The sequence below is a fragment of the Mixophyes fleayi genome, chromosome 5, assembly GCF_038048845.1.
Source record: "Mixophyes fleayi isolate aMixFle1 chromosome 5, aMixFle1.hap1, whole genome shotgun sequence".
Classification (NCBI taxonomy): domain Eukaryota; kingdom Metazoa; phylum Chordata; class Amphibia; order Anura; family Limnodynastidae; genus Mixophyes; species Mixophyes fleayi.
In genome coordinates, this window is record NC_134406.1 from 267,998,424 (window position 1) to 268,025,088 (window position 26,665).

The window sequence follows — 26,665 nt, forward strand, 5'->3', positions numbered from 1 at the left end:
TCCGGCGTACGCGGCCGCCATAGGACCTCGTAGCCACGTGACCGCGTCCAGTCAGAGCAGCTGCGCGCTCCCGCCGTCTCCTGGCAACGCATGACGCTAAGATGGCGACCAGGGTGAGTCTATACAGAGAATGGTCATTCTGATCACAGGACTATGGGCAGTAATACTATGGCTCCATTATTATTGTATTATATCTAACATTTACATATTTTTAATGACATTTGCAGAAAGGGTTTTGTTTACTGATTTTTTTTTTTTTTTTTTTAAATCAATAGTATCTGAAGGATAATAGGGTAATGACAATTGTCAGTTAGGTGTTTATGACCCCTATATATGGTGCAGTTACACGTAGCTTAATTTTGTCAGTAAAGTGTTGTATAATTTATCCCCATTTCTTTTTTTGGGTAGTGAACATTTTAATTATATTTTGCTTCCAGTAAATTTACTGACATTTGACACCCACACTGAGGTTTTGTCCTTTCTCTTTATTTTTATATGTTAGTTTGTGGTGCACATTTAACCTCCCATCTGATGCAACTTCATCTAATTATCTATAAACATCTAACAGCTGGAAATGTGTATTTATAGCTCTATGGTGTCTATTTATGAACGCCCTGAAGAGGTTTAAATCCCTTGAAAACTGCAGTTTGATGCATTTGCAAGTTTTGCGGCTATTTATTAATAGAGGATCGCAGCAGATCTCTCTGATCCCAGCCTCTTCAATCAAAATCTAGTCACTATAGGTGTCTATAGAAAATGCGATTTTTCTCTATTTATTAAGCTTGAAATTCAGAGTTTGACCCCGCAATTGAGATCTCTCTAATATAGACCATTTTCCAGGATAGGCTCCTATCTAAACTGCTGTCCCAGCTAATCAATTTTAATCAATTTAATCAAATTGCCATGTTATTTCATTTCTTATCACTGCAATGAGAAATTAAAATTACCGTGAGCAATTTGCGATTGGTCATAAATAGACCCCAAAGCTTAATAGACAGACAGGTTGCAAATCCTTTTTGCACACTGAGCTTACATCTAATGGCCTGAAGAATAATGATTGCTAGATAGTACATTTTTATTTTTATACAGAGGTTACAGATTTGTATAACATGCTGCATTTTGTTGGTGTTTCAGTTATTTTTTTGCTACAGATCAGGGTACTGACATAAAAGATCAGAGTTGTAATAGTGGTCTGAAGTATCTTTAGAGACTGACCTATCCTTAACCTACCTTACAGTACAGGAAGGAAACACATTAGATTGTAAGCTCCCACGATCAAGGCCCTCTCTCCTCCTGCCTTCTTATGCTCTTCCACCTGTGTGTCCTTGTATCATGCATCTTGCATGTTCTGTACCAGGCTTTATGTTTATTATGTACATTGTCTATTGCGTCTTAGGTATTATATATGTATTATGTGTCATTTCTTGGTATTATTTCCCTTAATTCCTGAATGTTCTGCATTTTGTCTTTCATTGTTCTGTATTCTACTTGTTGGACCTCCACGTTTTACGGACTGTGCTTTAATTTCCCACTGTGCAGCTTCGCAGAATTTCTTTCCATCTTATAAATAAATATATTATTAATAATAATAATAATAATAATAATAAATGTCTTGCTAGACAATATTCAATGTTGGACAATAATAAACAATGATAGACAATATTCCAACCATATCACAAAAACAAAAAAGATGCACAGTGCCGAAGTTTTATTTAAATCTTGTAAATCTAAAAAGGAAAAGATTAGATAACATACTGGAAACATGTATATAGTTACATTCTGCAGGCAAAATCATACTTGCCTACTTTCAGCAAGTGTAGTCCGGGAGAGGGGCGTGACTAGGGGGCGGGGCGCGTAATTTTGACCCCGACCCCGCAACGAAAATGCAGTTTTGTCGCGGGGGGCGGGACCAAAATGACGCCATTCACCGCAAATCGCGTCATTTAGGCTAGGCAGTTGCGGGATGCGGGAGACTTGCTTGCTCTCCCGGAAGTCCGTGAGACCGACCCGAATTTCGTGAGTCTCCCGGGCATACCGGGAGAGTTGGCAAGTATGGACAAAATCATGTGATTTTCTTCTCTTCAGAGGTTCCTTACTGAGGGATTTTCTGCAAATGAACTGCGTTGATTATTAATGTTTAAACAAGTCCCAGGAGCCATATTGCCAATCCGCCTAAAAATTACTGTTTGCGTCTAACTATGATGTAAATGGATGCGCATCCTCCTGCTTCCTTTTAAAGACCGCGCTGACTCCTATATTCAACCGACTGGCAGAAAAAAACTGCACCTATTTTGTTTTCCATTTCAATCTATTTATTTATTTATTTTGCAGCTTTTTCCCCCCCCCCTGTCTTTTTTATACATATTTCAGATAACTTAAAATGTATGGAAACAGCCCTATATAAGAATGAGGAGGCTAATTCTACGTGTTATATACGGTCTGTATATACAGTAATATATTATAAATGTATTGGTCTAGATAATAGAAGAACAGAGGCAGAAATGTGGATACAAGACGGACTCTGATGTATCTGAGCTGTACCTTGGCAGACAGTAAGTATCTCATCCTTATATATAATCTATATATGTGTAAGTTTTTATGATACATCACAATGTACACAGTGTTTTATAATATATATATGACAAATTGGGTGTAACAGTAATTTTCACTATTAATATATAATAGGAAAGAATAATTCAGTATCACCATTCTTACCAACAGTCCTAATTTGAGGGGACATTCTCAGCATCTGTCAGTCAGGACATTTGTTCCGTTTCCAGGACAGTTGGGAGATACCCTGCTGACATGTAGCATTTTAAAGTTTGTTTGACTATGATCTGAGCCCCTTGCTCCTCTGTTATGTCCCCAGTTTAGAAATTGGATGGAACAACCTGTAGCCAAATATTTGCTTGGAATGTTCATATCAGCAGAGTGTATATTAGGAAATAAGTGGAGGGCAATGAAGGAGGCAGCAGGAAGCCACAGACTGAGTTACATAGTGGAAGGAGCCGGGTCCACAGCAGCACAGAGTATATCAGGAGATGAGTGATGTGTTAGTGAGGACAGGGCTGTATGTGACAGGGGCAGTGACATGATGTGAGGACGGGAATGGAGGCAGCAGGAAGCCACAGACTGAGAGTTATATAGTGTAAGGAGCAGGGACCCCCAGCAGCACAGAGTATATCAGGAGATGAGTGATGTGTTAGTGAGGACAGGGCTGCATGTGACAGGGGCAGTGACATGATGTGAGGAGAGGAATGGAGGCAGCAGGAAGCCACAGACTGAGAGTTATATAGTAGAAGGAGCAGGGTCCCCAGCAGCACAGAGTATATCAGGAGATGAGTGATGTGTTAGTGAGGACAGGGCTGCATGTGACAGGTACAGTGACATGATGTGAGGAGGGGAATGGAGGCAGCAGGATGCCACAGGCTGAGAGTTATATAGTGGAAGGAGCAGGGTCCCCAGCAGTACAGAGAATAGTTGTTCTCCAAAGTAAAAAGACCACATGAAAGAAAAATGTAGTAAGGTTTTAATTTTGACGTGTTCCCATGGTAAACACTGAAGACAATGAGTCATCTTTGGGTGGGAGCTGGAGGATAAACGAAAGACAAGGTTGGAGTAGCCGTGACTGCCCCCTTCACCCTCAGTTTCGGTTGTTCATGCCTCCGCTCTGATATATATTTTGGATTTTAATGACAACGAAATGAGTAACAAAGATTGCTGTGACCCTTTTAAAAAGCCAAGTGTAGCTGAGTTTCGAAAACACAGGAATGTAAACATTGGTGGGGAGTGAAGGAAGCCAAATTTTAAATTAAGGATGAGTTCGTGTTTATCTACCACATATTAGGCTGGGTACACATTACAGGGTTTTCACCCGATTATGGGGCCAGTCACCCAATAAACGATCGCTCGGCCCGATATCACATTAGTGTGTACACTGCAACGATGAACGATTATCATTCCAAAGCTCATTGTATCGCTTCCTTTGATTATTAAACTGGACTAAAAATCTCATTCAACGATGGTACAATGTGGTTCCAATCCCGCAGTGTGTATACACTCAGGACCGGCAGTGTCCATAGATCTCTATGCAGTGCGCAGAGTCACCATCTTTTCAGCAGATGGTTATGACAGATGAAGAGCACAGATCTGACGGTAAAACGTGTAAAACGTGTATAATGTGTACACAGGAATCGGCTGCTGATCAGGACCTTCAGTCTTTGGTAAAATCGTTCCTGATATTTCATTGGGAGAAATCTTCTGTAGTCTGTACCCGGCCTTAAGCTGGCATGGAAGGCGAAGGGGCGCTACGAGCATATTAGCGTAGGATGGGCAGAGCCATTAATCAGGCCCTGTGTGTTAGATCAGGTTTTAAGACTAAGAGGGAGTGTTATAAAATAAGAGGAAGCAGAAAGTGTAAGTAATCTGTCCTCGTCTGGTATTCCACAATAACTGGAGATCTATAGATTACTACCGCTAACCTCATCACATGGAGCCAAATAGCAATTCACCCTCTTCAGACCTCTGACCTGCATTATATCAACTTGTATAAAACTGAGCAATTTATGAAAACATGATGGGCCTCATTTAGCGGTGGGAGCTAATTTGCTCCTGGACAAACCATCTTACAATGTAAGAGGTGCAGATGCATTTATATTTTGCGTGCAGTGAAAATACTATCTGCTTTGTATGTAGCAACCAAGCATGGGGCAGCTTTATTGTTACACTGCAATTTAGACTTGAGCTATTGCACCCCCCCCTAACTCTAAACCTGTTCCCTCATTTCCCATTATCCCCCCCTGCAGTGCAGCATGGTTTTGCCCAGGTGAAAATGTGCAGATTGTTTTGCTTTTCTTTTAACTCTAAATGAGGCCTAACGTACACTAAATTGTAATATATTTTCATTTTGTGTCTCCTTGCAGAGGACTGAAAGAAGTATCTGATCTAACAAGGTTTAGTATGTTAAAATATTTGTGGCTCAACCATAACAAGGTAATAAAAGAATAAATCAGAAAATAATGTAGACAGTAACAAGTAACCGTATTATATTGTGCTGTGGGGATGTTTATTAGAGGATCACTGGTAAGATACACAAATGAACATTGAGAGGATGGAGGATAAGGTAAAGGCAGCGATCAGATTCCTTATAGCCTATAAAGAGCAGCAGAGAAACACTAGTATGTTAGTGCATCTTTAATAATTGGTGTTATGCTAAGGAGATCAGCGATGTTCACAATTTCAAGACAATTGCACCGTAAAGAGGAGGGTGGGGGCAGAGATTCATGGGAGAGAGGTGAGGAGGAAGGGGGGGTGGGGGGTCCACTTGAGGTCTGCAGCAAATAAAAGGAAAATGTTCTGGATAGATGGAAGAGCTGTGCCAGGGACGTGAGAAAGCTCAAGAGTTGGTTATGATATGAGGACAGCGTGGCACAAGGTCATATAGTCTCTCAGAATACTACAGATGAATTCCATCCGATAGATCAGCCTCACATATTGAAAGTCGGTGTCTTTCCCAGAAGCAGCAATTTGGCTCCGCTCAACGCCTGACGAGTTTATTTTGATGTTTGGGTATATATCTGGGATAGGGAGAGAAGCAATATGCGTTTTGGGGTAAGTGTTATCAGTACTGACATGATATTAAAGGTCATGCTTCTGATCTCCACCCAGAAAGGCTGAATTCCTACTTTTCTTTTGTTTGTTTTTAAGCTGCCCACCCCAAGGGTACGTGTGCTTATGTTCTGAGACCCTGAGAGGCTTTTACCAATACAATGTCAGTGGCAAACGCAGGATTTGTAGTGGGGGGTTTCCACACCACGCCGCCAGTGGGCGTGACTAGCATACATGGGGGTGTGGCTATAATTTTAGACAGTGCTTGGCTACTCTCCAACTGTTCCTATCCCTATAATATACATGGGCAATGCTGCGTGCACTACTGTTAGGTGCACGCAGCTATCTCTTTTCAAGCAGAGCTGGTTGAAGTGGGAGCAGGGTCCAGCCACCTCAATTATACAGTGCCCCAGGCTTGGAGGGGGGGTTTCCAGGCACTAGGAACCCCCCCCCCCCACGGTTTGCCTATGAATGTATTGCATATCTGGCAACCCTGGGATCCCAAGCACATATTGTGGGACCCCCAACGTAGTGTAATGTTTAATGGACCACCATAACTCCCAACTGCAGAACAGCCCCAACCAACTGGAACATCCAGACACATTATTCAGCTCAACCCCCTAGCATGTCCCTGGACACCCCCTGTAACCCTGATTAGAGTCTTCGGGGCAGCCCTCTATGTCTGGGGAGCAGAACTGCTGGATTCCCCTCCAAAAATTTGGAAGGCTGACACTGCTACCGATAGATGGTGATCTGAATTTTAGCTTTCCCTTTATAGTACTCAATACTCATAAGTAAAGGGACTGTAGCATCAAACATTTTCTTTGCTTAGTTATGGCTGGCACATGGATGTGTATATACTACACATAGTTTTATGTTATACCCTTTGCAGGGTCTCAAATAACTCAGGGGGTTGTGTCTGCCACCTTCTTACCCATTCTCTATAATATATATGGTCCTTCTTATATAGGTAATTTTTCCAATGACATCATACCCGTTCCTTAATAGCTTTGTACTAAGTCGCACCTTCCAGTTATTGTATTGAGAGAGGAGATTGACAGGAGGGTTCTGAGAGGAGATACAGGGATTATGGGAAGGGAAACAATGGTATCTGTACTGAATGGTGATCTCTGCAAGCGGTTTTACCAGCACCGCCATAGAGACTAGGTAACGTCCTGCCACAAGAATATTTTATTTATTCATCCTTTAATATTCACATGAAACAAATACAAATAGAATATTTTTTGCTGCATGTAGCCCTTTAAGACACAAGCCTAATAGTGTGTCTGATAGCTGTGAATACTTTTTACTCATATAGAGACGCAGTAGTAGACAACATGGCTGACTCATGGTTCATTCCTCTTATGTGTGGCTGCTGGTGTTTAGGGAATGTGGTCCAGTCATCGGAGCCAGTGGTAAGGGACTCCGCACCCTAGTCGAAGCTACTAAGAAATAAATGGCAAGAACAGCATCTAACATACAGGAAATTAGGATTTGTGACAGCACGGTGGCTACGTGGTTAGCACTTCTGCCTCACAGCACTGGGGTCATGAGTTCAATTCCCGACCATGGCCTTATCTGTGTGGAGTTTGTATGTTCTCCCCGTGTTTGCGTGGATTTCCACCGGGTGCTCCGGTTTCCTCCCACACTCCAAAAACATACTAGTAGGTTAATTGACCCTAGTATGTCTGTGTCTGTGTGTGTGTGTTAGGGAGTTTAGACTGTAAGCTCCATTGGGGCAGGGACTGATGTGAGTGAGTTCTCTGTACAGCGCTGCGGAATCAGTGGCGCTATATAAATAAATGGTGATGATGATGATGATTTGTACTGTGCAATTTGTCACTTTCCAGGTGGAACGAAATCCAGCAACAAATCTTTAAACCATGGGGCTCTCCCTACAAATAAAGGACAGTCAGGACCTATTAAAGCAATATATTGAATTAATTGTTTCATGCCTTTCAGATAACAAGGATACATTTTCTATGGAATAATTTCCGGCTTTCGGAGCTGTACCTGAATAACAATGGACTCTGCGATATCACAGGTACGCTGTCATACATTGTGAGAGACACTTTCTTCCCGTACATTTGTATACAAAGCCTCTGTGTGTGTTCTGCGATGCTGAAGGGGAAATGGGAGATACTGGCCAATTTCTGTCAGCTGTTTCCTGTATGTATGTGCGTTATAAAGCACGGTCATGTGACCACGATGAAGATGCTCAGGATCTGGACGAGGGATTGACTGAAAACAGTTTTACTGCCAAATCCTCACAGTGAATCTCTGCTGTATCCCCCAATTACAGATTTCTCCAAGACACCTTCAATGTGGCTGCACAAATTAAAGTACAGCGTTTATCTCTGTTCGGTAACTATGAAATAGGTCATCCCAAACAAACATTTATACTGAAAATCTCTTTGAAGGCAAAGTGACATTTAACAGGAACATAGAAACATAGAATTTGACGGCAGATAAGAACCACTTGGCCCATCTACTCTGTCTATTTTGTAACCTTTGGTAACCTCAAACCCTATTTGATCCTTAGTTCTTTGTAAGGATATCCTTATGTCTATCCCAAGTATGTTTAAATTGCTCTACTGTATTAGCCTCTACCACCTCTGATGGAGGCTATTCCACTTATCCACTACCCTTTCTGTGAAGTAGTTTTTCCTCACATTTCCTCTGAACCTACTTACCCCCAGTGTCAGTACATGTCCTCGTGTTCTAATACTTCTCTTCCCCCCAGTGTCAGTACATGTCCTCGTGTTCTAATACTTCTCTTCCCCCCAGTGTCAGTGCATGTCCTCGTGTTCTAATACTTATCTTCCTTTGTAGAATGTTTCCCTCCTGTACATTGTTAAACCCCTTCATTTATGGGCAGCACGGTGACTCAGTGGTTAGCTCTTCTGCCTTACAGCACTGGGGTCAGGAGTTCAATTCCCGACCATGGCCTTATCTGTGTGGCGTTTGTATGTTCTCCCCGTGTTTGCGTGGGTTTCCTCCGGGTGCTCCGGTTTCCTCCCACACTCCTAAAACATACTGGTAGGTTACCTGGCTGCTAACAAATTGACCCTAGTCTGTCTGTCTGTCCTTCTGTGTGTTAAGGAATTTAGACTGTAAACCCCAATGGGGCAGGGACTGATGTGAGTGAGTTCTCTATACAGCGCTATATAAATAAATGGTGATAATGATGATATATGAATCATGGAGTTAAGATGCAATGTTTAATCTTACCCTGACGTTCCATAGCAGCCTTTTATAGGAAGTAAAGTGTGTTGGAGTATTTACTTTCTTCACAAATGGAAAAAAGCAAATTTGACATTGCAAAGTCAGTGACCAAACAGCTTCTGAGTTTAGTCAGTATAAACAGCAAAAGAAAGCATGATTTTTCAAACATGTCTCTATTTTTAAATTCACCTGTACAGAATATTTTTAGGTTTGTTAGACTATGGTAGAGCACCTATAATATTCATTCTTCAAAACTGGTGGCATACAGACAAGCCAAGGAAATAAAGTGGATGAGTTCAGAATCACTTAGGCAAACAACTCTAAAAGTACAAATGTACCTTATTTTATATAAAAAATAGATCTATGTATTAAGTCACACAGAGATTATATTACAATTAGCCACATCCAAGGAGATCACTGCACAAGAGCCTACTACACGACCGTATCCAGAAGGGGCTATAATCAGCATTTGCCTTGAAGCGCTGCCCCGAGCCACACCATTCACCCCTATGCCAGTGTGGCAGGGACTAAGCCCAATGTCCTCCCGCTTTACCAGGCATCACAAAGTAGCAAAGTCTGGCTTGAAGATCCGAGCCTTAGCACAATCCTACACCAGCACAACAATAGCAGTAACGCCTAGTCACGACTGTCCCAGAGTAAATGAACACACAGTGGACGACTGCGCTCTCTCTTTTAAACCTGGTCTTTTTCTCATGGTGGTGAGGCCTCGTTGGGACTGATTTCAGATAAGACTTCAACTGCGGGATTGGGTAGCTGTATCAAGGAGGGCAGTCACTGCGCCTCCCCCAAGTCCCCGGGTTGCAGCCAGTGCCTAGGAGGAATACAAAGGTTACCCATTTGTCAGACAATAAAGGGTAACTTAGTTTAGTCTTTGTCCCAGTCCTCCTTTAAACCTTTAATGTCTTTTTAGCTGAAAGTGGTCCTACAGCTGACCGGCACTTCTGGCACAATATGGCCGACCTCTAGTGAAGGACGTCTCGCCAAGTTTTTAGCCAGCAGCCAACATAGCTTCTAATGATGTCCCTAACTGACTGAGAATAAATTTAAAATTTGGCCACACACAAATTGAATCTTACAGGGGTCACTAATAGGCTGCTGCCAAGGGCGTAATTACTGGGGTAGCAGATTAGCCTGGAAAGTGAGAGTCTCATCAAGGTCATACTTGCCAACTTTTCCTCATTGGCTTCAGGGAGATCCAGGGAGAGGTGGGCGTGTGGGGGCGGGGCTTGACAGATCACATCATTTTGGTCCCGCCCCTTAAGTGATTGTCACAATTTTGGCCAATTACAGCAGGGGACAGGGCTAAGATGACACAATATTTGCGTCACTAAGCCCCGCCCCTTTTCTATAGTGGGGTCGAGAACCGGGAGGTTGCCACGCTGTCCCAGAAATGCGGGAGTCTCCCGGACATACCGGGAGAGTAGGCAATTATGTGTTAAGGAAAAGCAGCTAATGAATCTCTAGAGACTGAAGTGTCTTTTACATTTCTGTCTCCATTACTGAAGTCATGTTGTCTTACCTGTCAGTCTTTGATTTAATCTTGGTCTCCATGAAAATGGCCACCTCCATAGGCATCAATACATGGACATAGGACACAATTTCTGAACTGTGTCATCATGCCACAGATGGTGAAGCCAACCCGTCTTGTACTGGCTCAGCATCAGGGAGAATGCCAGACTCTTCAGGGAGTGAGGGAGATCACCCCTATTTCAGGGAGTCTCCCTGACATTCAGGGAGAGTTGGCAGGTAGGCCCACCTACCACCTCCCTCTGCCGTGTCCGTGGTCATCAGAAACCTTGATGAGTTCCATGTGTGTGTCTGCCAACAATGCAAGGAGTTTGTAGAATACCGCACATGTGAGTAGTAGAAGTGGCGTTCTCTTCCCTTCTGAGCAGGAAGAGTGCTCTGCTGTGGGACTGCGAAGGGGATCACACACGGCACCGCGAGGGGTGGGTATACCAGAAACTTTGGGGGACCCTTCAGCATTTTCATATGGATCCCACAAAGTTCTCTTTGCCTCCCTGGCTGCTGTGCGCAGTCTCTCCCCTCTCTTTGCACATTATAGATTGATGCAAGATAGAGAAGCCTGTCCGCCCTGCAAAGTGTTTTTGACACAGCGGCTCTGACCAAAGGGAAGTGGGACAGATAAAATTTATGTTGGAAAACATCAGTTATTTGCATATTGTTTTGTTAATTTGCTTTTAAAAGGATCACTATTTTCTGATAACTCCTGACTACAGGGTCCTTGAAACAGGATGACTGACAGGAAGTCCACTGCGCAGCGAAAAATATCTCCCCCCTCGATCAGTTCTGATAACTTCCTGAAACATTTACAGTACCTGTCAATGCCATCAGTGGCTCTTTTACATAGGCCAACTTGTATTCTCTGTTCAGTGACTATTTAATCTCATGCAAACCAGGAACATGTACTTTTCTCTGATATTTTGTACATGTTGTGGGCAGAACTTTAATGGTACTTTCATTTTCAGACATAAGTAGTGTCTTTTTCTCATCACAGCAAACACATTTCCTCTGTGATGTCTGCATCACACAGCTTAAAACGAGTCTGCAATTAATTTGGTCAGATATGGCAGCGTGCACAGAAGTGATTCATCTTTCACTGTGAGATAATCCTTCTTTCAGCTCCACTTTCATTCACTGTCTGCGGCTTCCCCTTTGATTTCCTTAACGCCGTGCCCTTAGACAGATCTGAGAGAAGAAGAGCGCATGGTGATAAATGGTAATTGTTCAGGTCCGCGGCGGCCATTAGTGCCGCAATATGCTTTTACTTTGTATTATAGAGGTCAGAAAAAGCATCTAACACTGGGGAACATCATCCAAATAAAAGGGACCAGCTGCTCCTATAAGATTACATGCAAATAGCAGCCACAGATTATACATAAAGACACACGGGTAAAGGAAAGATCATTAAGTACAGATAGTTAAAGCAGTGGTGGTCATTGATGAGCGCGGCTCCTGATCATACCAAGCAATGTGAATTACTGTGAATTAATACATCAATAGAGGCTGTACCAGTGAATGATTTGAAGGTGATATTGTAGGTAATTGTAATGCTGGTCACACGAAAACAGATCTTATTGATTAAACTTTTTGCCACTTTAATTCACTGAGACCAAATTAACTTATAGCAGCGTAGTGGCTCAGTGGTTGGGCAACATGGTGGCTCAGTGGTTAGCACTTCTGCCTCACAGCACTGAGGTCATGAGTTTGATTTCCGACCATGGCCTTATCTGTGTGGAGTTTGTATGTTCTCCCCGTGTTTGCGTGGGTTTCCTCCGGGTGCTCAGGTTTCCTTCCACACTACAAAAACATACTGCTAGGTTAATTGGCTGCTATCAAATTGACCTTAATCTCTCTCGGTCTGTGTGTGTGTGTTAGGTAATTTAGACTGTAAGCTCCAATGGGGCAGGGACTGATGTGAGTGAGTTCTCTGTACAGCGCTGAGGAATTGGTGGCGCTATATAAATAAATGGTGATGATGGTGATTAAACTATAGACACTTACCTGCCAGCTTGTTTGCTCATTTCTCCAGCTCACCGTTTACAGTGAAATCCCAAATTTATATTATGTGGCTAATGATGACCACTTTAAGGAAATCAAATTCACGTTGACGATCTGTTCTTATATTGTACTTTATGAGGGAACGAAAGTTCTACATTATTGTCAGGATTTGAAGATTCCTTTAAGAGTGTAAGAACTTTTTATAAGTATATGAAATTACAGTAATATCTTTTTGCAGCTCTTGATAATGTTTTCCATATTCTTTACATGACATTTCTTTTATTCTAGACCTCCCTTGTGCATCTTGTGGGGTATTTGTAACAAATTTGATTGTTGCGATGTAATCAATCTGGTTGAGATTATATTAGGTTTTTTTAGATAAACTCATGAGATTAATTTTGCTTTTATATGTTTATATTTTAATTCTACTGATCATGTCACATTATTAGAGAGTTATATATGATTTTTATGATTGTTGAATACATTAAAACTATCTATATGTGTACTAGTGGTTCATGAGAGACTTTATTCACATTCATGTTATTTTTTTTATAGTACATTTTATGGTGAATTAGCCCTGTGTATTGTTCTTTTCTTTGGTCACCGAGACCAAATTGGCCTGAAATATGTCTGGATTTCAAAACGCAGTTGGACAGTGGCTGCTATTGCCATGATAGCTGTGTACTGAGCCCCATGGGATCCTGAATATGTCGCCTGAATGCCAAACGGTTATATCTTTGCCATTTGGCCACCCTAGTACCTGTCTAAATTGGATAGAAATCCTTCAGTGCAGTGATCTGTCAGGATGGCTGGAGATCAATATATGCATCTTCTTTTACACAAGCCGATCAGAGGCAAAAGCTGTATTTGTAGAGGGGGGTTTCCACACCACGCCACCAGTGGGCGTGACCAGCATGCATGGGGATGTGGCTATAATATTAGACAGTGTTTGGCTGCTCTCCAACTCTTCCTATCCCCATAATATACATGGGCAATGCTGCGTGCACTACTGTTAGGTGCACGCAGCTGTCCCTTTTCAAGGAGAGCCGTGTTAAGCAGAGGCAGGGTCCAGCCACCTCAATTATACAGTTCCCCAGGGTTGGAGGGGGGTTTCCAGGCACTAGGCACCCCCCTCGGTTTGCCTATGCCGATGAGGATCACATAATTTAGTTTATTTAACCTATTCAATTTTAATTATACTGTATATCGCCTATATATGACCAAGCGCTTAATGGAAAGTGTTTAACCATTCACAGGTGTGTGATGTCATAATCTATCAAGACCATCAAAACTCTGATCAATCTTGATTGGAGTTTGATTGGCAAAACGATCACTTCAAGCCTGTACTAACAGCAACACCGTGCCAAAATTCTATGAACGTTACCAAATTACCCAATCTGACCTGCCTGTGTTAAATAGGCAGATACGTCCTGTCTGTGGCAAACGGGTAGTTTTGAACAATCAATTCCAGTACCGCTGGTCACGTCACTACATGTGACCAGAATTCCTAAACTGGCCGTTCCGTTCCGTCTCTTTTGCTTGGGACACTGTAGTCTTGTAAATCCATTTCTTAACCGCTATGTACCAAGACAAATCCAAGGTGCCAGGTCACCATGGCAGATAAAAAATGCCCTGTGCCCCCCTCTTCTTCTGCCATGGAGACGGGCAGTAGGTGACCTGTCCAATGCCATCCCCAGCGTGCCTGGTACTTAGCATTTACGGACCTATCACTGAGCACTATTATCACTAATATGGCGACCAGACCTGCTCACGTGGGAATCTCCGGTGACATCAGAGCCAGTGGTTCCTGCAGGAGCGAGATGGTTAGCATTGCTGCCTCACAGATCTGCGAGTCATTAGTACGATTCCGACCGGGGCCCGTTCCGTATGGAGTTTGTATGTTCTCCCCGTGTTTGCGTGGATTTCCTCCGGGTGCTCCGGTTTCCTCCCACAAAAACATACTGGTAGGTTAATTAGCTGCTATTAAATTGCCCTTAGTCTCTCTCGTTCTGTGTGTGTTAGGGGATTTAGACTGTAAGCTCCTATGGTGCAGGGACTGATGTGAATGAGTTCTCTGTACAGCGCTGTGTGATATGATGCTGCTATATAAATAAGCAATAGTAGTATATATGTGTAGAACATCCTTCTGTCTCACATTTGTTGATTTCATGTAAACCTCTCCTTAGAGACCGATAGATTATTAGTTTTAGTGGTAATTTTTTCATTTTTCTGAATTCCAGGGTGTCTTAAGCATCTAACCTCCTTGCACACACTGATGCTGCACGACAATCATCTGGCCAAGCTGCAAACAACCGTACAGGAGCTGAAGGGAATGAGCAACCTCCGTATCCTAAGTAATCACTGAACACATTAACCAGCCAAGTCTAGTATCTGACATCATATCTAATTATTACCATGAGACTCGCTGAATCTGCAGAAACCATTGTATCTCCACCTGTACCTCAATCTACCGGAATCATGTCAGACACCGTTAAGCGCCCCCCCACAATAAGCGCCATCTGCTGGCACTGTGGCGCAGCGGCCAATGATTAGTATTTTTATCATAGATTTGTAAGCGCCACAGTGCTCCGCAGTGCCGTACAGTAGGGAAAACAGGACTATTAAAGTAATTTTATCGTTTTCAAATAAGCATTGCCCAAGCGATTGTATTGTGTTTCTAACGCACAAAGTGATTTATTTTATCAGATGTAAAAAGTTAACAATTCAATACATGATTGTAATATAATACAGTACAGTACAGCCAATACCAAAAGATAAATACATACCTCAGCGCTAACCACGGGCACCAGTGAACAGTAATTCACCCTTGAATACTGTGATCAGAGTAGACTGAGACTGGTGGGGGTGCAGCTATGATTATATATACAATCAGTGTTACAGAGTGAACAATAGAGATGACGTGGCTTGCTTCTATAGGTCCAGACTTCACATGGGTCCAGGGTAAACAGGTCATAGGCTAGTTCAGACTAAGGAATCCAAAGGTGGGGGTCATCTCTCCAGGGGATGTGCTCCAGTTACAATTAGTCCATTAACATTTTACCATCTGATATCAATCTGGCTATTTATTCCCTAACATCAATAACTAGAGTATGCAATATGCGATCTCTTCGGCGATGGAACCGGACAGCTGCTGATGAATAGGGGATTAGTATGATATCAGACATGACACATTTCACATAACCTGAACCTTAAATAACACTAGAGTGTACATATAATCATAATATATAAACTAATAATAAACCAAATACTGTCTGCTCATAAATCACTTTGGAATGGAATCTATAAATATATATGTGAAACTAAATGTTATAGTGCGTGTGCGCGCATGCGCATTTTACCGTGCTGCTATTTGCGGTTTTTAAAGAGCATCTAAAGATTTGAAGACTGTGGGAAAGTCTGATTGAGCGTGGTAGGGAATTCCATAAGTGGGGAGCAGCATGGGAGGAGTCTTGTAGGCGGGAGTGAGAGGTGGTTACCAGAGACAAGGCGAAGGTCAGAGGTAGATCTAAGAGGGCGGGAGGGAGAGTATTTTGATATGAGATTTGAGATATATGCAGGGGTGGTGTTGTTGAGGGCTTTGTAGGTAAGGGTGAGTACCGTATATACTCGAGTATAAGTCGACCCGAATATAAGCCGAGGCACCTAATTTTACCACAAAAAACTGGGAAAACTTATTGACTCGAGTATAAGCCTAGGGTGGGAAATGCAGCAGCTACTGGTAAATTTCAAAAATAAAAATAGATACCAATAAAATTACATTAATTAAAAATAAAACATATAGGCTAATTAATATATTGTATCGGTGCATAGATGGATCATAAAATGAACAAGCACAAAGATCAACGCTGACAATGAGTGCACCCCATCAACATAGAATGATCCGTTGTATAAATAAAAACAATTTATTGATAAAATATATTATGACAATAACAGAGCTATCACTGGCCAGTAAAACAATAAAAAGCTGCAGAATACCACTAGATATAAGTCACATGGATAATAAACGTAACAAATCTGAAGCCACAAAAATTAGAAACTAGTCATAAACACGGGTTGTTGTGAATGACTGCAATAGTCCTGCGAACACTCCAATAAACATAATCCGGAGTAAAAAATATTACCGGTGTGGCCACACCAAAAACATTTAGCTGATATGTTCCTTAAATGCTGATGATGATCTTAGCTCCGGAGCTGAATGCAAATTGATTCTTTAAATACAAGTATGATAAGTGTAAACAGAATATTACCGTCAGTCCCCAGATATGAGAGCTGGAAGGTGAATGTCCCATTATCCGTATGCCGCGGGTTCATCAGTCAGACCTGTTTGAAATAATCAGTTCCACGTAACGGTCTGCGTGAACATCGATCAAAAAAAAAAAAGCGGTGAAGTTCCACTAGTCCCAGACGTTGCACAGAGGCTGTAATCCGTATGGTCTCACTCAGCATGGCGTGCGTTCCACAGTGGAACGCATGTGACGATATCCGGAAGTGGGCGTCTAATCAGATGTTATTGGTTGGTTCTTTTCATTGTGGTCCTGGAGCTTCACTCAAGTATAAGCCGAGGGGGGCTTTTCCAGCACAAAAAATGTGCTGAAAAACTCGGCTTATACTCGAGTATATACGGTAATATGATTTTGATTCTGGAGGACACAGGGAGCCATTGTAGGGATTTGCAAAGTGGTGCAGCCGATGTGGAGCGGTGAGAGAGGAAGATCAGTCTTGTAGCAGCATTTAGGATGGATTGAAATGTGGATATATGGGTTTCAGGAATGCCAGATAGCAGGAGGTTGCAATAGTCAAGACGGGAGATGATGAGAATGAGAGAGGTCAGGGGAATAGATAGAGATTTGTGTGTCATCAGCGTAGAGGTGGTATTGGAGGCCGGATGAGTGAATTAGTGCCCCAAGAGAAGAGGTGTACAATGAAAAAAGTAAAGGGCCAAGAACAGACCCTTGTGGGACCCCAACAGATCGTGGCGGTGGAGGGGAGGATGTGCCAGAGGTAGAAACACTAAAGTAGCGATTTGATAGGTAGGAAAGGAACTAGGAAAGAACTGTGTCACGAAGGCTAATGGAGTGAAGGGTGTGTAGGAGAACAGTATCAGAAGCAGCAGAGAGGTCCAGGAGAATGAGTATGGAGAAATGACACTTAGGGCTAGATTTACTAAACGACGGGTTTGCAAAAGTGGAGATGTTGCCTATGGCAACCAATCAGATTCTAGTTATCATATAGTTAGTACATTCTACAAAATGACAGCTAGACTCTGATTGGTTGCTATAGGCAACATCTCTACTTTTTCAAACCCGCAGTTTAGTAAATATACCCCTTAGACTTTGCAGTAAGTAGATGATTGGTCACTTTTGTGAGAGCAGTTTCAGTGGAATGTTGGGGACGGAAACTTAATTGTAGAGAGCCGAGAATGGAATGAGAGGAGAGAAAGGGAGACAGGCGTTTGTCACTAATCGCTCAAGTAGTTTGGAGGCAAAGAGGAGGAGAGAAATAGGGAAATAGTTTAATACCTTTAAAGCTACTTCTCCATGTCAGTGAGTCGCTGGGAGTCTGTGATGTCACAGCACAACGCCATACGCCCCCAGTCTGACAGAGGAGCAGTGTAAGAAGATAGGAAGCGCCAGGGGCGGGGCATCGCCTAGGCCCCCGGCTCTGCTGGTTATATAGGTGACAAGTGTACTTTAACATTGTGAGAGTCCATAACAGACCACCTTCCAATTTACAAGCAAATAAACCTCATTTATGTCCTCATTAGAATAGTCAATCTACATTTTTCCTGTCTTTCTGTACAGACTTATTTCATAACCCTCTGGACCAGGATCCTGGCTATCGCCCCTACGTCATTCACCATCTCCCATCAGTGCTGCTCCTTGATCGTGAATGTAAGTGCTCCATTATGTCTGTTACTAATCCCAACCACACCGTCGAAGAAAAACTTGTTTTTGCTCGATTTAAATACGCAACACGACCGAACCCACATGGGCTCTAAACGGAAACAGATTTCCTGCCCTCACTTCACATTCTTCTGGCATTGTTTGCTGAAGCCGGTGACAAAGTCCAGCCACTAATTATGTTGGATTTGCAAAATTAGAATGCAGAAAATCTGTTGAATCCCTGGGCTGCTGGTTTGTGTTGTTTAAACTTGTGTGGCAGGGAATTTACATCTGTCTTTCCACATTAACCAAGCGGACGGTTTCTGCACGACATGGGAGGAATACCGGCAGTGCTCTGTGTAATAACAGCTTTATTGAAAAGCTACGTAAATCTGTTATTTTATTTTTTTTGCAGAATCACAGAGGGAAAAGTAGCTAAAAATAATTTTTCTTGGAAAATCAGGGGAACAAAAGGTAAAAATGGGAAACGTCTGTTTAAAAACTCCACAGCAACTTAAGGTTCGTCAGCGGTTGTAGAACTACAAGTCTCAGTGGGCAGGCCAAAATGTGCTTACCACTGCAGTTAGGACCCCGTTTGATATGTCTGTAGTTTATACTGATTTACTCATAGAATCTTACCCCTTATGGATCGGGAATAGCCATAATGAGTAGCTCGGACAGCCCAGAGTTGTATATACTGAGAGCAAATATATGATAATTGTAATCCTTACTCCGTGTAATGGCTGAAAAGCTTGACAGGAAATAAAACAGATAATAAAAGTCTTGTATACTGCATACTGCCGCTAGAGATTGATCCAAGTCACTGACTTGAATTGTGGGACAGATTTTCTCAAAAATATAGCAGTGTACAGTGAACAACATAATAAATGTTCTGAGTAAACAACTGTGCTAACATATATAACAAAACATGACAGTGCACCTCTACTACAAATAAATATAAATATATGTTAAATCAATATGTAATCAAAAATGAAATAGACATTAGAAAATGCTTCGCAGAAAAGCCTGTGGCTGGTCATTTTTGTCAATAATCTGAATTCTAGGACTATTTTTATTGGGCTGTCATTAGCAAATACAAATGAAGTGCAGACAGATTTTATTAAGTGTTTAAAGACTCTGTTTTTGTAGCTGTGGCACCGAAGGAGAAAGAAGACGCTTTCAAGCTGTACAACCTGGAGAGGACGGCAGTCATACAGTCGCTGGGGTTCGGGAGAAGGACGGACTCCATCCTCGGTACTAGACCCTTCGTACACAGCGCCGCAGTCGGCGCCTCATCTCAGGCTGCACGTGAGTCTGGATCTACATGTCTGTGGAGAGGTACAGAGACTGGGTGTAACAGAAGTATATAGGTATATATAGATATAGATATAGAGTTATTGGGGGTATTAGGTAGGATCTGAGGTCAGACAATCGCCAATTTGTGTAGCGCATCTTGTGTGAGCTCACTCTTGGCCACACGCATCGGCTCTTATGCAGAATTGCATAAATCTGGCGCTGGCAGGTGCAAATACTCGCCGACGATAACTCATTGTAAGCCGGGCACATAGGCTGCTGAGTGGATGTATCTCAAGATGGGCGGAAATACACTATTTTTCCATTATTTTTTTTAGGAGTAAATTACTTTCGTTTTATAACCATCACAGCATCAGCCGCACTGTAAGCAGCCATGTTGTTCTTATCAATTCACTAGGAAGTAATGACATCATTGAGGCATGAGGCACTAAGGACTACTTTGTGCCTCATGTCTCAGTGATCCATAGTGAACGGACACAGACCAAATATTGGGTCAGCCCAAAAAACGAATTCCACTGCTGTGTATAGAAGACCCACTGTGAATAAATTACAAGTAACATCAATTATATTATAGACATTAAAATTATATATATATATATATATATATATATATATATATATATATATATATATAGAATTGTTGGAAGAGGCACTTCAACATAATAAATCTCAAAATAAAAATTATTATTTGTCAAACTTAAAATTATACATACAGTATATCAGAAGGGGTATTTTTTATTTCTACATTTATGGACACACAGGGTTGTTTGGTGCACAGTTACATATTACAGATAAACATTTACACTAAGGAGGCTACATGACAAGTAAAGGTAGAGGCATCCTGAGCTACATAGGATGCTCCAGCTCCTCTCTAGATGCAGTTTCCTAGGGCGCCACCTAGTGGTGTTCAGTAGGATGTGTTCTGTATGTGACCTGCAGCGTCAGGCTTGGAGCACTATCTGGGTAATGTGGACATTAGTCACAGTGTGACATGAGATTTTAGGGCTGATTCTCTGCTGTGTCACTTTCTATTACACAGAATATAATTTGGACATTGAAATTCCACTGGACTTTTTCTTTTTTGGGTCCTGCTTCACACTGATCTAGTATTGTAAATTTTTCAACACTGGCAAATAAAACATATTCATATGACCTGTAAATAAGGGGAGAAACCTTTATTTCGTTGCAGGGGATCGTGATAGGACATGTAATCCAAAGAGGTACGTGATTAAATGTTTATATCTCAGAGTACCTTAAATGTTTGTATAGATCAGATCAGCTACTGGGGGGGATGAAGTAATTGGTAAAAGAAAAAATACCTTAACCTTAAACGGTAACACCACTCAACAATGATGAAACAAAATGACTAATCCAAATCATTACTGTAAGTACTACAACATATTGGAAAAACTCCTGATACTTGAAGTAGGACTTCAGCCTGAAATCTGCAGTTGTAATCTCAGAAACACCCTGGAAGTCATTTACAAAGTGGAAAATGAATCCTCTTTGGTGTTAACGAATGCCTTGATTTGCCGAGGTGCGCCCATATGTCTGTAGAATGCCTAGATTTGCAGAGGAAGAATTGAGCGGAGTGAACGTGGTCCATGTAAAGTACGAAGGATGCGTAGCAGCGCGCTATTTTGCAGAATAGAGAGCAGTGTGCAGAGGGATGGAAGAACGTGCATTGTTACTGGGGTTCCTCACCTCATACTTGCATGATTAATTTAAGCCATAAGCAGTATTATAAACAAGTTTTGTTTAATGAAAGTGGTTCAAAACTGTTGGAGGACAGATGTGATGTTTACACTTTGCATAGTGCATCTGCTCAGATTTTTTAGGCATGGTCCGAGTGAGCCACCTGGGTGCATCAGAGCAAAACCAAGGTGATGCATACCAAGTGCTTCTAACTGAGGTCCATTGTTACCCGAATACATTGTCCATAATTGGACTTCCATAGCAACATCTGTAACGATAGAAACAAACTGTTGCCCTTCACTGATTGTTTCCATTTCTACAGCTGTATATGAGTTCAGTTATTCTGATCTGTGAATGTTTCTGAGATGACAACAGACGATTTCAGGCAGAATGTTATTTAAAGTGTTGGGGGGTTACTCTTGTAATAATGTAATTAGGTATATTCTGTTTTATAATTATTGAATTAGAGGTATCCTTTAATCATTTAATTCACTCCAGGTTAATTTGTGTGAGAAACAGGAGCAAAACATATGTCCCATAAAGACATAGAATTTGAGGGCAGAAGATAACAGATTGGTCCATCTAACCTGCCAATTTCAGTGACTAGGTTTTTATTTAATGTGGTAAGAATTAGAGTCCCATTGTCTATGGACCCGACCACATCTTAAAGGAGAAAACATTCCTATTTAAAAAAGATAGTGATCATTTGCTATTTACATCTCTAAATGTTTGGACTTTGTCCTAGAGGTCATTCCGCTGGGTGGAACATGCCTAGATGGAGTATAGATGATTTCCATGTTATTTAGAATTTGTACAGCAGCTTTGAGTACCTAGAATCCCACAAAAAGACAATAATGTCATCCACAGAGTCCCGAGTGCTGCCGGCATCGGCTTCTATCTGTGTAGTACACGTCAATGGATGCAGGTGTGCGATAGGTCGTTGTGGTTCGGTCCATAATGTGCACTTAAACATAATGGGCCTGAGTCATTAAGGAGAGTAAAGCATAAAAAAGGAGTAATTTTGTGCCTGGGCAAAACCATGTTGCATTGGGGGGAGGTAAATTTAAAATGTTGCGACAGATTTATAGTTGGGATAGGGCATGTCCTAGATCAACTTTAAATGTTAGTGTACAGATAAAGCTATCAAGTATTTGTGTGCTAGAATGAAATACAGCCAGTATTTAACTTATGTGCAAAATAATAAACTAATTTGACCCCTTTCATTGTAACATGGTTTGTCCCGGAGAACATTTACTCCTTTTTTTTTGCCTTACTTTCCTTAATGACTCAGGCCCAATGTGTCTGCGCCCCGGGTAAAGGAAGCCAAGTGCTCAATGACGACCGGCGTCTCCTCTCCCGCAGGAGTTAATTATTACTGATAATAACGGTGTTAATTATCAAGTTATTACACCACATACTTTGGTCTGGGGCTCTGAGAGTGGACGGTCTTCTCACAAAATATCCAGTTCCTGTCCAGACAGGCCCGACCTCCATAATGTGATGTCATTTACACCCTGCTTCAACATTGGGCTGAGAAGTCCCCAGATATGGAAGTAACGTGTTCTCATACACTCTGGATGCAGCAACCAGTGAAACCGGTCATTGAACTAGTATGAAACATAATTTATAATAGAATGAAAGGTTTTGCAATCAATAGCACCTGTACCCCATACGTTTCCCATGGACGTTGGAGATTTCTGTCCTCCCACAAACCAGCTGATGTTTCGGCCACTTCCCTTCTCGCTCTTCTGCTGGGCCAAGATGGATTCCGGTCATTCCTTCCTCTAGATCATGTGAATGACTTACAGCAGCATTTTGCTTGTAAGTTAAATACAGAAATGATGGCGGAGTTTCAATCTACACTTTATACTAATGTTTCCCAGCTGCCATGTTTGACTTATTTTAGTTATTAATCTCCCACCATTTTTTTTTCTTTATAGAAAAGACTTGAATGCTTTTGAAGATAAAGTTTTGCTAAGAGCTTATCAAAGATCCATAATGCATTATACACTCCTAGATTGGAGCAAAATCCCATCCTTAAACCATAAAGGCACCGATGAGCAGCCCAAGGAGCTGCCCAAATTAATAACGGTTGAGTTTCGGTAACGACATCTCAAATGATCAGCTAGGACTAATGAGCAGAGAGATGCGAGTGCACAGAAGGCATAGCAGAGATTACTCCTCACCTTCAATCTTCCTTCTCTTTCCATGGCTACTGTTATACAGAGGATCTCCATCTGCTTGGAACTACAAGTCCCAGCATGCATTGCACGACTAAACATTGGTTATGCTGACAATATAGCTACCTCAACCATGTACAGACAATAAACCTTCGCAGAGTAACACATTTCAAATCGGAAAATGTTTTATTAACTGTCAAAACAGAACACGGAGAGCATTAAAGAAAGCAGTTCGAACAAATGAAATGTCTGTTATTATCCAGAACTAGTGGAAAAAAAGGTTTCAAACACAGTCACACACATATAAGTTACCAGGAGTAATGCAGATGGTAACCAGGATATCTCTTAGAAGACTGACCACAGTCCACCTGGATTTAACAGAAAAACATTTGCATAACCTTGTACTTTAATAATCGGTTGTTTCAGTAAGTTCTGCATCTTGTACCAATTAAAAACCCACTTCTTTACTTAACTTCACTTGTTTAAGCATCATTGTCTGAGCTGGTTGATACCATGCAGGATCCAGAGAGGTTAAACAATGTATTTATTTAAATTAAAAGAAAAAGTTGGGATAAATGGGAGACTCTGTCCGGGGAGAAGGAAACGTGGGACTTGACAATGCTGCTCGGAACTTGGAAGACATCCTGCTTGGATCGCCAAATTGGTGCATCGGATGACTGGAGGTTAAGTACATGTTTCTTATTTTATTACTCTTACCATTTAAGTTTGGATAGCGTTATCCTTCAAGCTGCCAGCACAAAAAAAAAACAGTAGTAGTTACCTAATCAATTGCAATTTAAATGTTTTTTGGCCACTTCCCTGTTTATTTAAACTGCTCTATCAAAAACATTGGGGGCATTTATGAAGACTGGTACACATGTAATTTCAACAGTCAGATGTCTGCTTAGATTTTCTAAATTGTACCAGAAAAGAATCCAACTGGTTGTTTTGGATCAGAACACGTTTTGCAGAGTTACTTTTGCATCAAGTTTCAGAAAAGTATCCCATATAAACTTAGTGGTCTTGTCACACAATAGCAACTCATATTTGGTGGTGACAGTCATGGCCACTCATCTTGTGGCTTAAAAAGTGTATTCACCCAAAGTAGTTACAGGTTAAATGTTTTAAGGCTTTCCCCTGTTATATAGGGCACCAATAAACCAAATTCAACCGGAGGAGAATGCTTTGCCCCCTTTTTGAGCCTCATCATGATCATGGCCAGAGTTAGCACTGCGGTTCCCAGTTACAAGTCGGGGCCTCCAGAGTTTAGGCCATCATGGTGGCTCTTGGGAAAAGATTTACTTTGTGGCCAAGCCTTGCCAGACTAGGAGGTAGGAGGTTTATCACTGGCCTTGTCAACGTGAAAGGGGGAACATTGGAATATTTAGTGGTGATCTGTAGTAACTTGTAGCAATGGAAATACAAAATTTTATTTAAAGTAATTAAATTCACTTATTTCAGTAGCAGTGTACATTGCTCCCCAATGTTCCTCAGTAGGATTCATACACCAATAGGCTTCAGCTACTTTCCAAATTACAAAATGCAGCAGAAATCACAGGTTTTCTGTTTGCACTACAACAAATACATTACTAACCCTCATGACATAGAGAATAAAAGGCAGCATAAAGGAATCTCTCAATATTATATGATCAGTAACAGCCGTTTCCTGGCTTAAGGGCCAAGTATATAAAAGTATGAGGAACTTGGATGGAGGGTCCTGAAGCGCACGCGACTGTGTTCATCACAGTTTGAAAAGTTAAGACCTTTACACCAGACGTGGGCAACCATTGGCTCTTCCTTCTGTTGTGGAACTACAAATCCCATCATGCCCTGCAAGCCTCCTGCTTATAAAGATGCTGGGATTTTTAGTTCCATGATATTTGGAAGGCGACAGATTGCTGGCTCCACTTCAGAGCGTTCCGTTAGTGGTAAGCGGTGATCAGGACCTCATCATTTTTCTGTTGCGTCTGGTGTGTGCGACTGGTCTGCCTCACTAGATATTTCATCTGTTGGTGGGGAGCCCGCAGGCTCCTCGGGCACATCACCACCTTCTGTGGACACCTGCGTATGCTGTTCTTCGGATAATTCAGTTTCACCCTCCTGCGGCTCTTCACTGGTCCCACTTAGTTCAGCGGTTTTAGCCTCTGCAATAAAGAATATATTTTTATTTACACATAAATACAATCTGTTCAGTAAATAAGTAAAAATGATCCAAGTATGCTTCAGCGTAAAGTGATCTTGTACAGCCATCATTTTGTGGGTTAAACCAGTATTCATGCAGGAATCAGTGACATAGCAAAAAGCATCAACTCAGTGATGCCAGTTGTCCTAATAAAGATGCACCCCTATAAAAATTGTTTAAATGCCACAATATGGCGGCCCTTCGCTGTCTGTACAAGACAGCTGCACGTTAAAATGTTACACAACATAAACCAAACTCCTCCACTAATGTTAAAACAAAATATGTATTGTGACCTTTTACACCTGGGCTTCATAACCAAACACTTACTTTTTTTGATCACTATATCAAAAGACCATAAATTATAGATATTGATTGCATTTAAAAAGTTTATGCAAACTTACATAATGATCTTTTACAGGTGTTCAATAGAACACATTGAGAAAAACGTACTCTACTTCTATTTTTAAAAACCCCGGTGGATTATATCTTAAAGGCAACAAAAAGTTTCAGATACACATACACACGACACGTTACGGTGCTTTAGAGATTTTATTCTCAGGGAGCCGCGAGCTGAAATCCAGCGAGAAAACTACCATAATAACGTTTTTTCCACGCACTATTACCGTAATAACGCTAATAGTGCGCGAAGCACGAGATTTTCGGCGTTTCCACCGACCATTAAATATGCCCCTATGGATCTCTGAAAGAAAATTAATCAAAAAGTCGCCACTGACGTTTTAATGGACTAAGCTCCCTCTTCGAATTCAGAACACGAGGATATGCACTGACACTGGGGGGAAGAGAAGTATTAGAACACGAGGACATGCACTGACACTGGGGGGAAGAGAAGTATTAGAACACGAGGACATGTACTGACACTGGGGGGAAGAGAAGTATTAGAACACGAGGACATGTACTGACACTGGGGGGGGAAGAGATTAGAACACGAGGACATGTACTGACACTGGGGGGAAGAGAAGTATTAGAACACAAGGACATGTACTGACACTGGGGGG

At 41.7% G+C, this 26,665-nt stretch overlaps 2 protein-coding genes and 1 long non-coding RNA gene across 7 annotated transcripts in view; 1 reads left to right on the top strand and 2 right to left on the bottom strand.

The window, feature by feature from the left end:
- Nucleotides 1-78: 78 nt before the first annotated feature.
- Nucleotides 79-23,939, top strand: LRRC72 (leucine rich repeat containing 72). 5 transcript variants are annotated; one of them, XM_075214081.1, is made up of 9 exons: nucleotides 79-113; nucleotides 2,479-2,552; nucleotides 4,923-4,992; nucleotides 7,570-7,651; nucleotides 14,616-14,729; nucleotides 18,198-18,287; nucleotides 19,428-19,616; nucleotides 20,782-20,812; nucleotides 23,228-23,939. In XM_075214081.1, exons 1-9 carry the CDS (start codon nucleotides 102-104, stop codon nucleotides 23,391-23,393), a joined length of 828 nt encoding a protein of 275 aa, XP_075070182.1. In that variant the 5' UTR covers nucleotides 79-101; the 3' UTR covers nucleotides 23,394-23,939. The 5 variants fall into 5 exon arrangements, with proteins under 5 accessions (XP_075070182.1, XP_075070183.1, XP_075070184.1 ...); XM_075214082.1 differs by having other exon boundaries at nucleotides 19,428-19,586; XM_075214084.1 differs by lacking the exon at nucleotides 79-113 and adding an exon at nucleotides 662-743.
- Nucleotides 19,333-26,665, bottom strand: part of LOC142159310 (uncharacterized) — a 361,481-nt gene continuing 354,148 nt past the window's right edge. Inside the window, exon 2 of the long non-coding RNA XR_012692937.1 lies at nucleotides 19,333-19,606. This is a non-coding gene — a long non-coding RNA (uncharacterized LOC142159310). The remainder of the gene's footprint in view (nucleotides 19,607-26,665) is intronic.
- ANKMY2 (ankyrin repeat and MYND domain containing 2) overlaps nucleotides 23,635-26,665 on the bottom strand; it is a 41,193-nt gene continuing 38,162 nt past the window's right edge. The window contains exon 10 of the mRNA XM_075214080.1: nucleotides 23,635-25,611. Coding sequence (XP_075070181.1) covers nucleotides 25,418-25,611 — 194 coding nt within the window. The 3' untranslated portion in view covers nucleotides 23,635-25,417. The remainder of the gene's footprint in view (nucleotides 25,612-26,665) is intronic.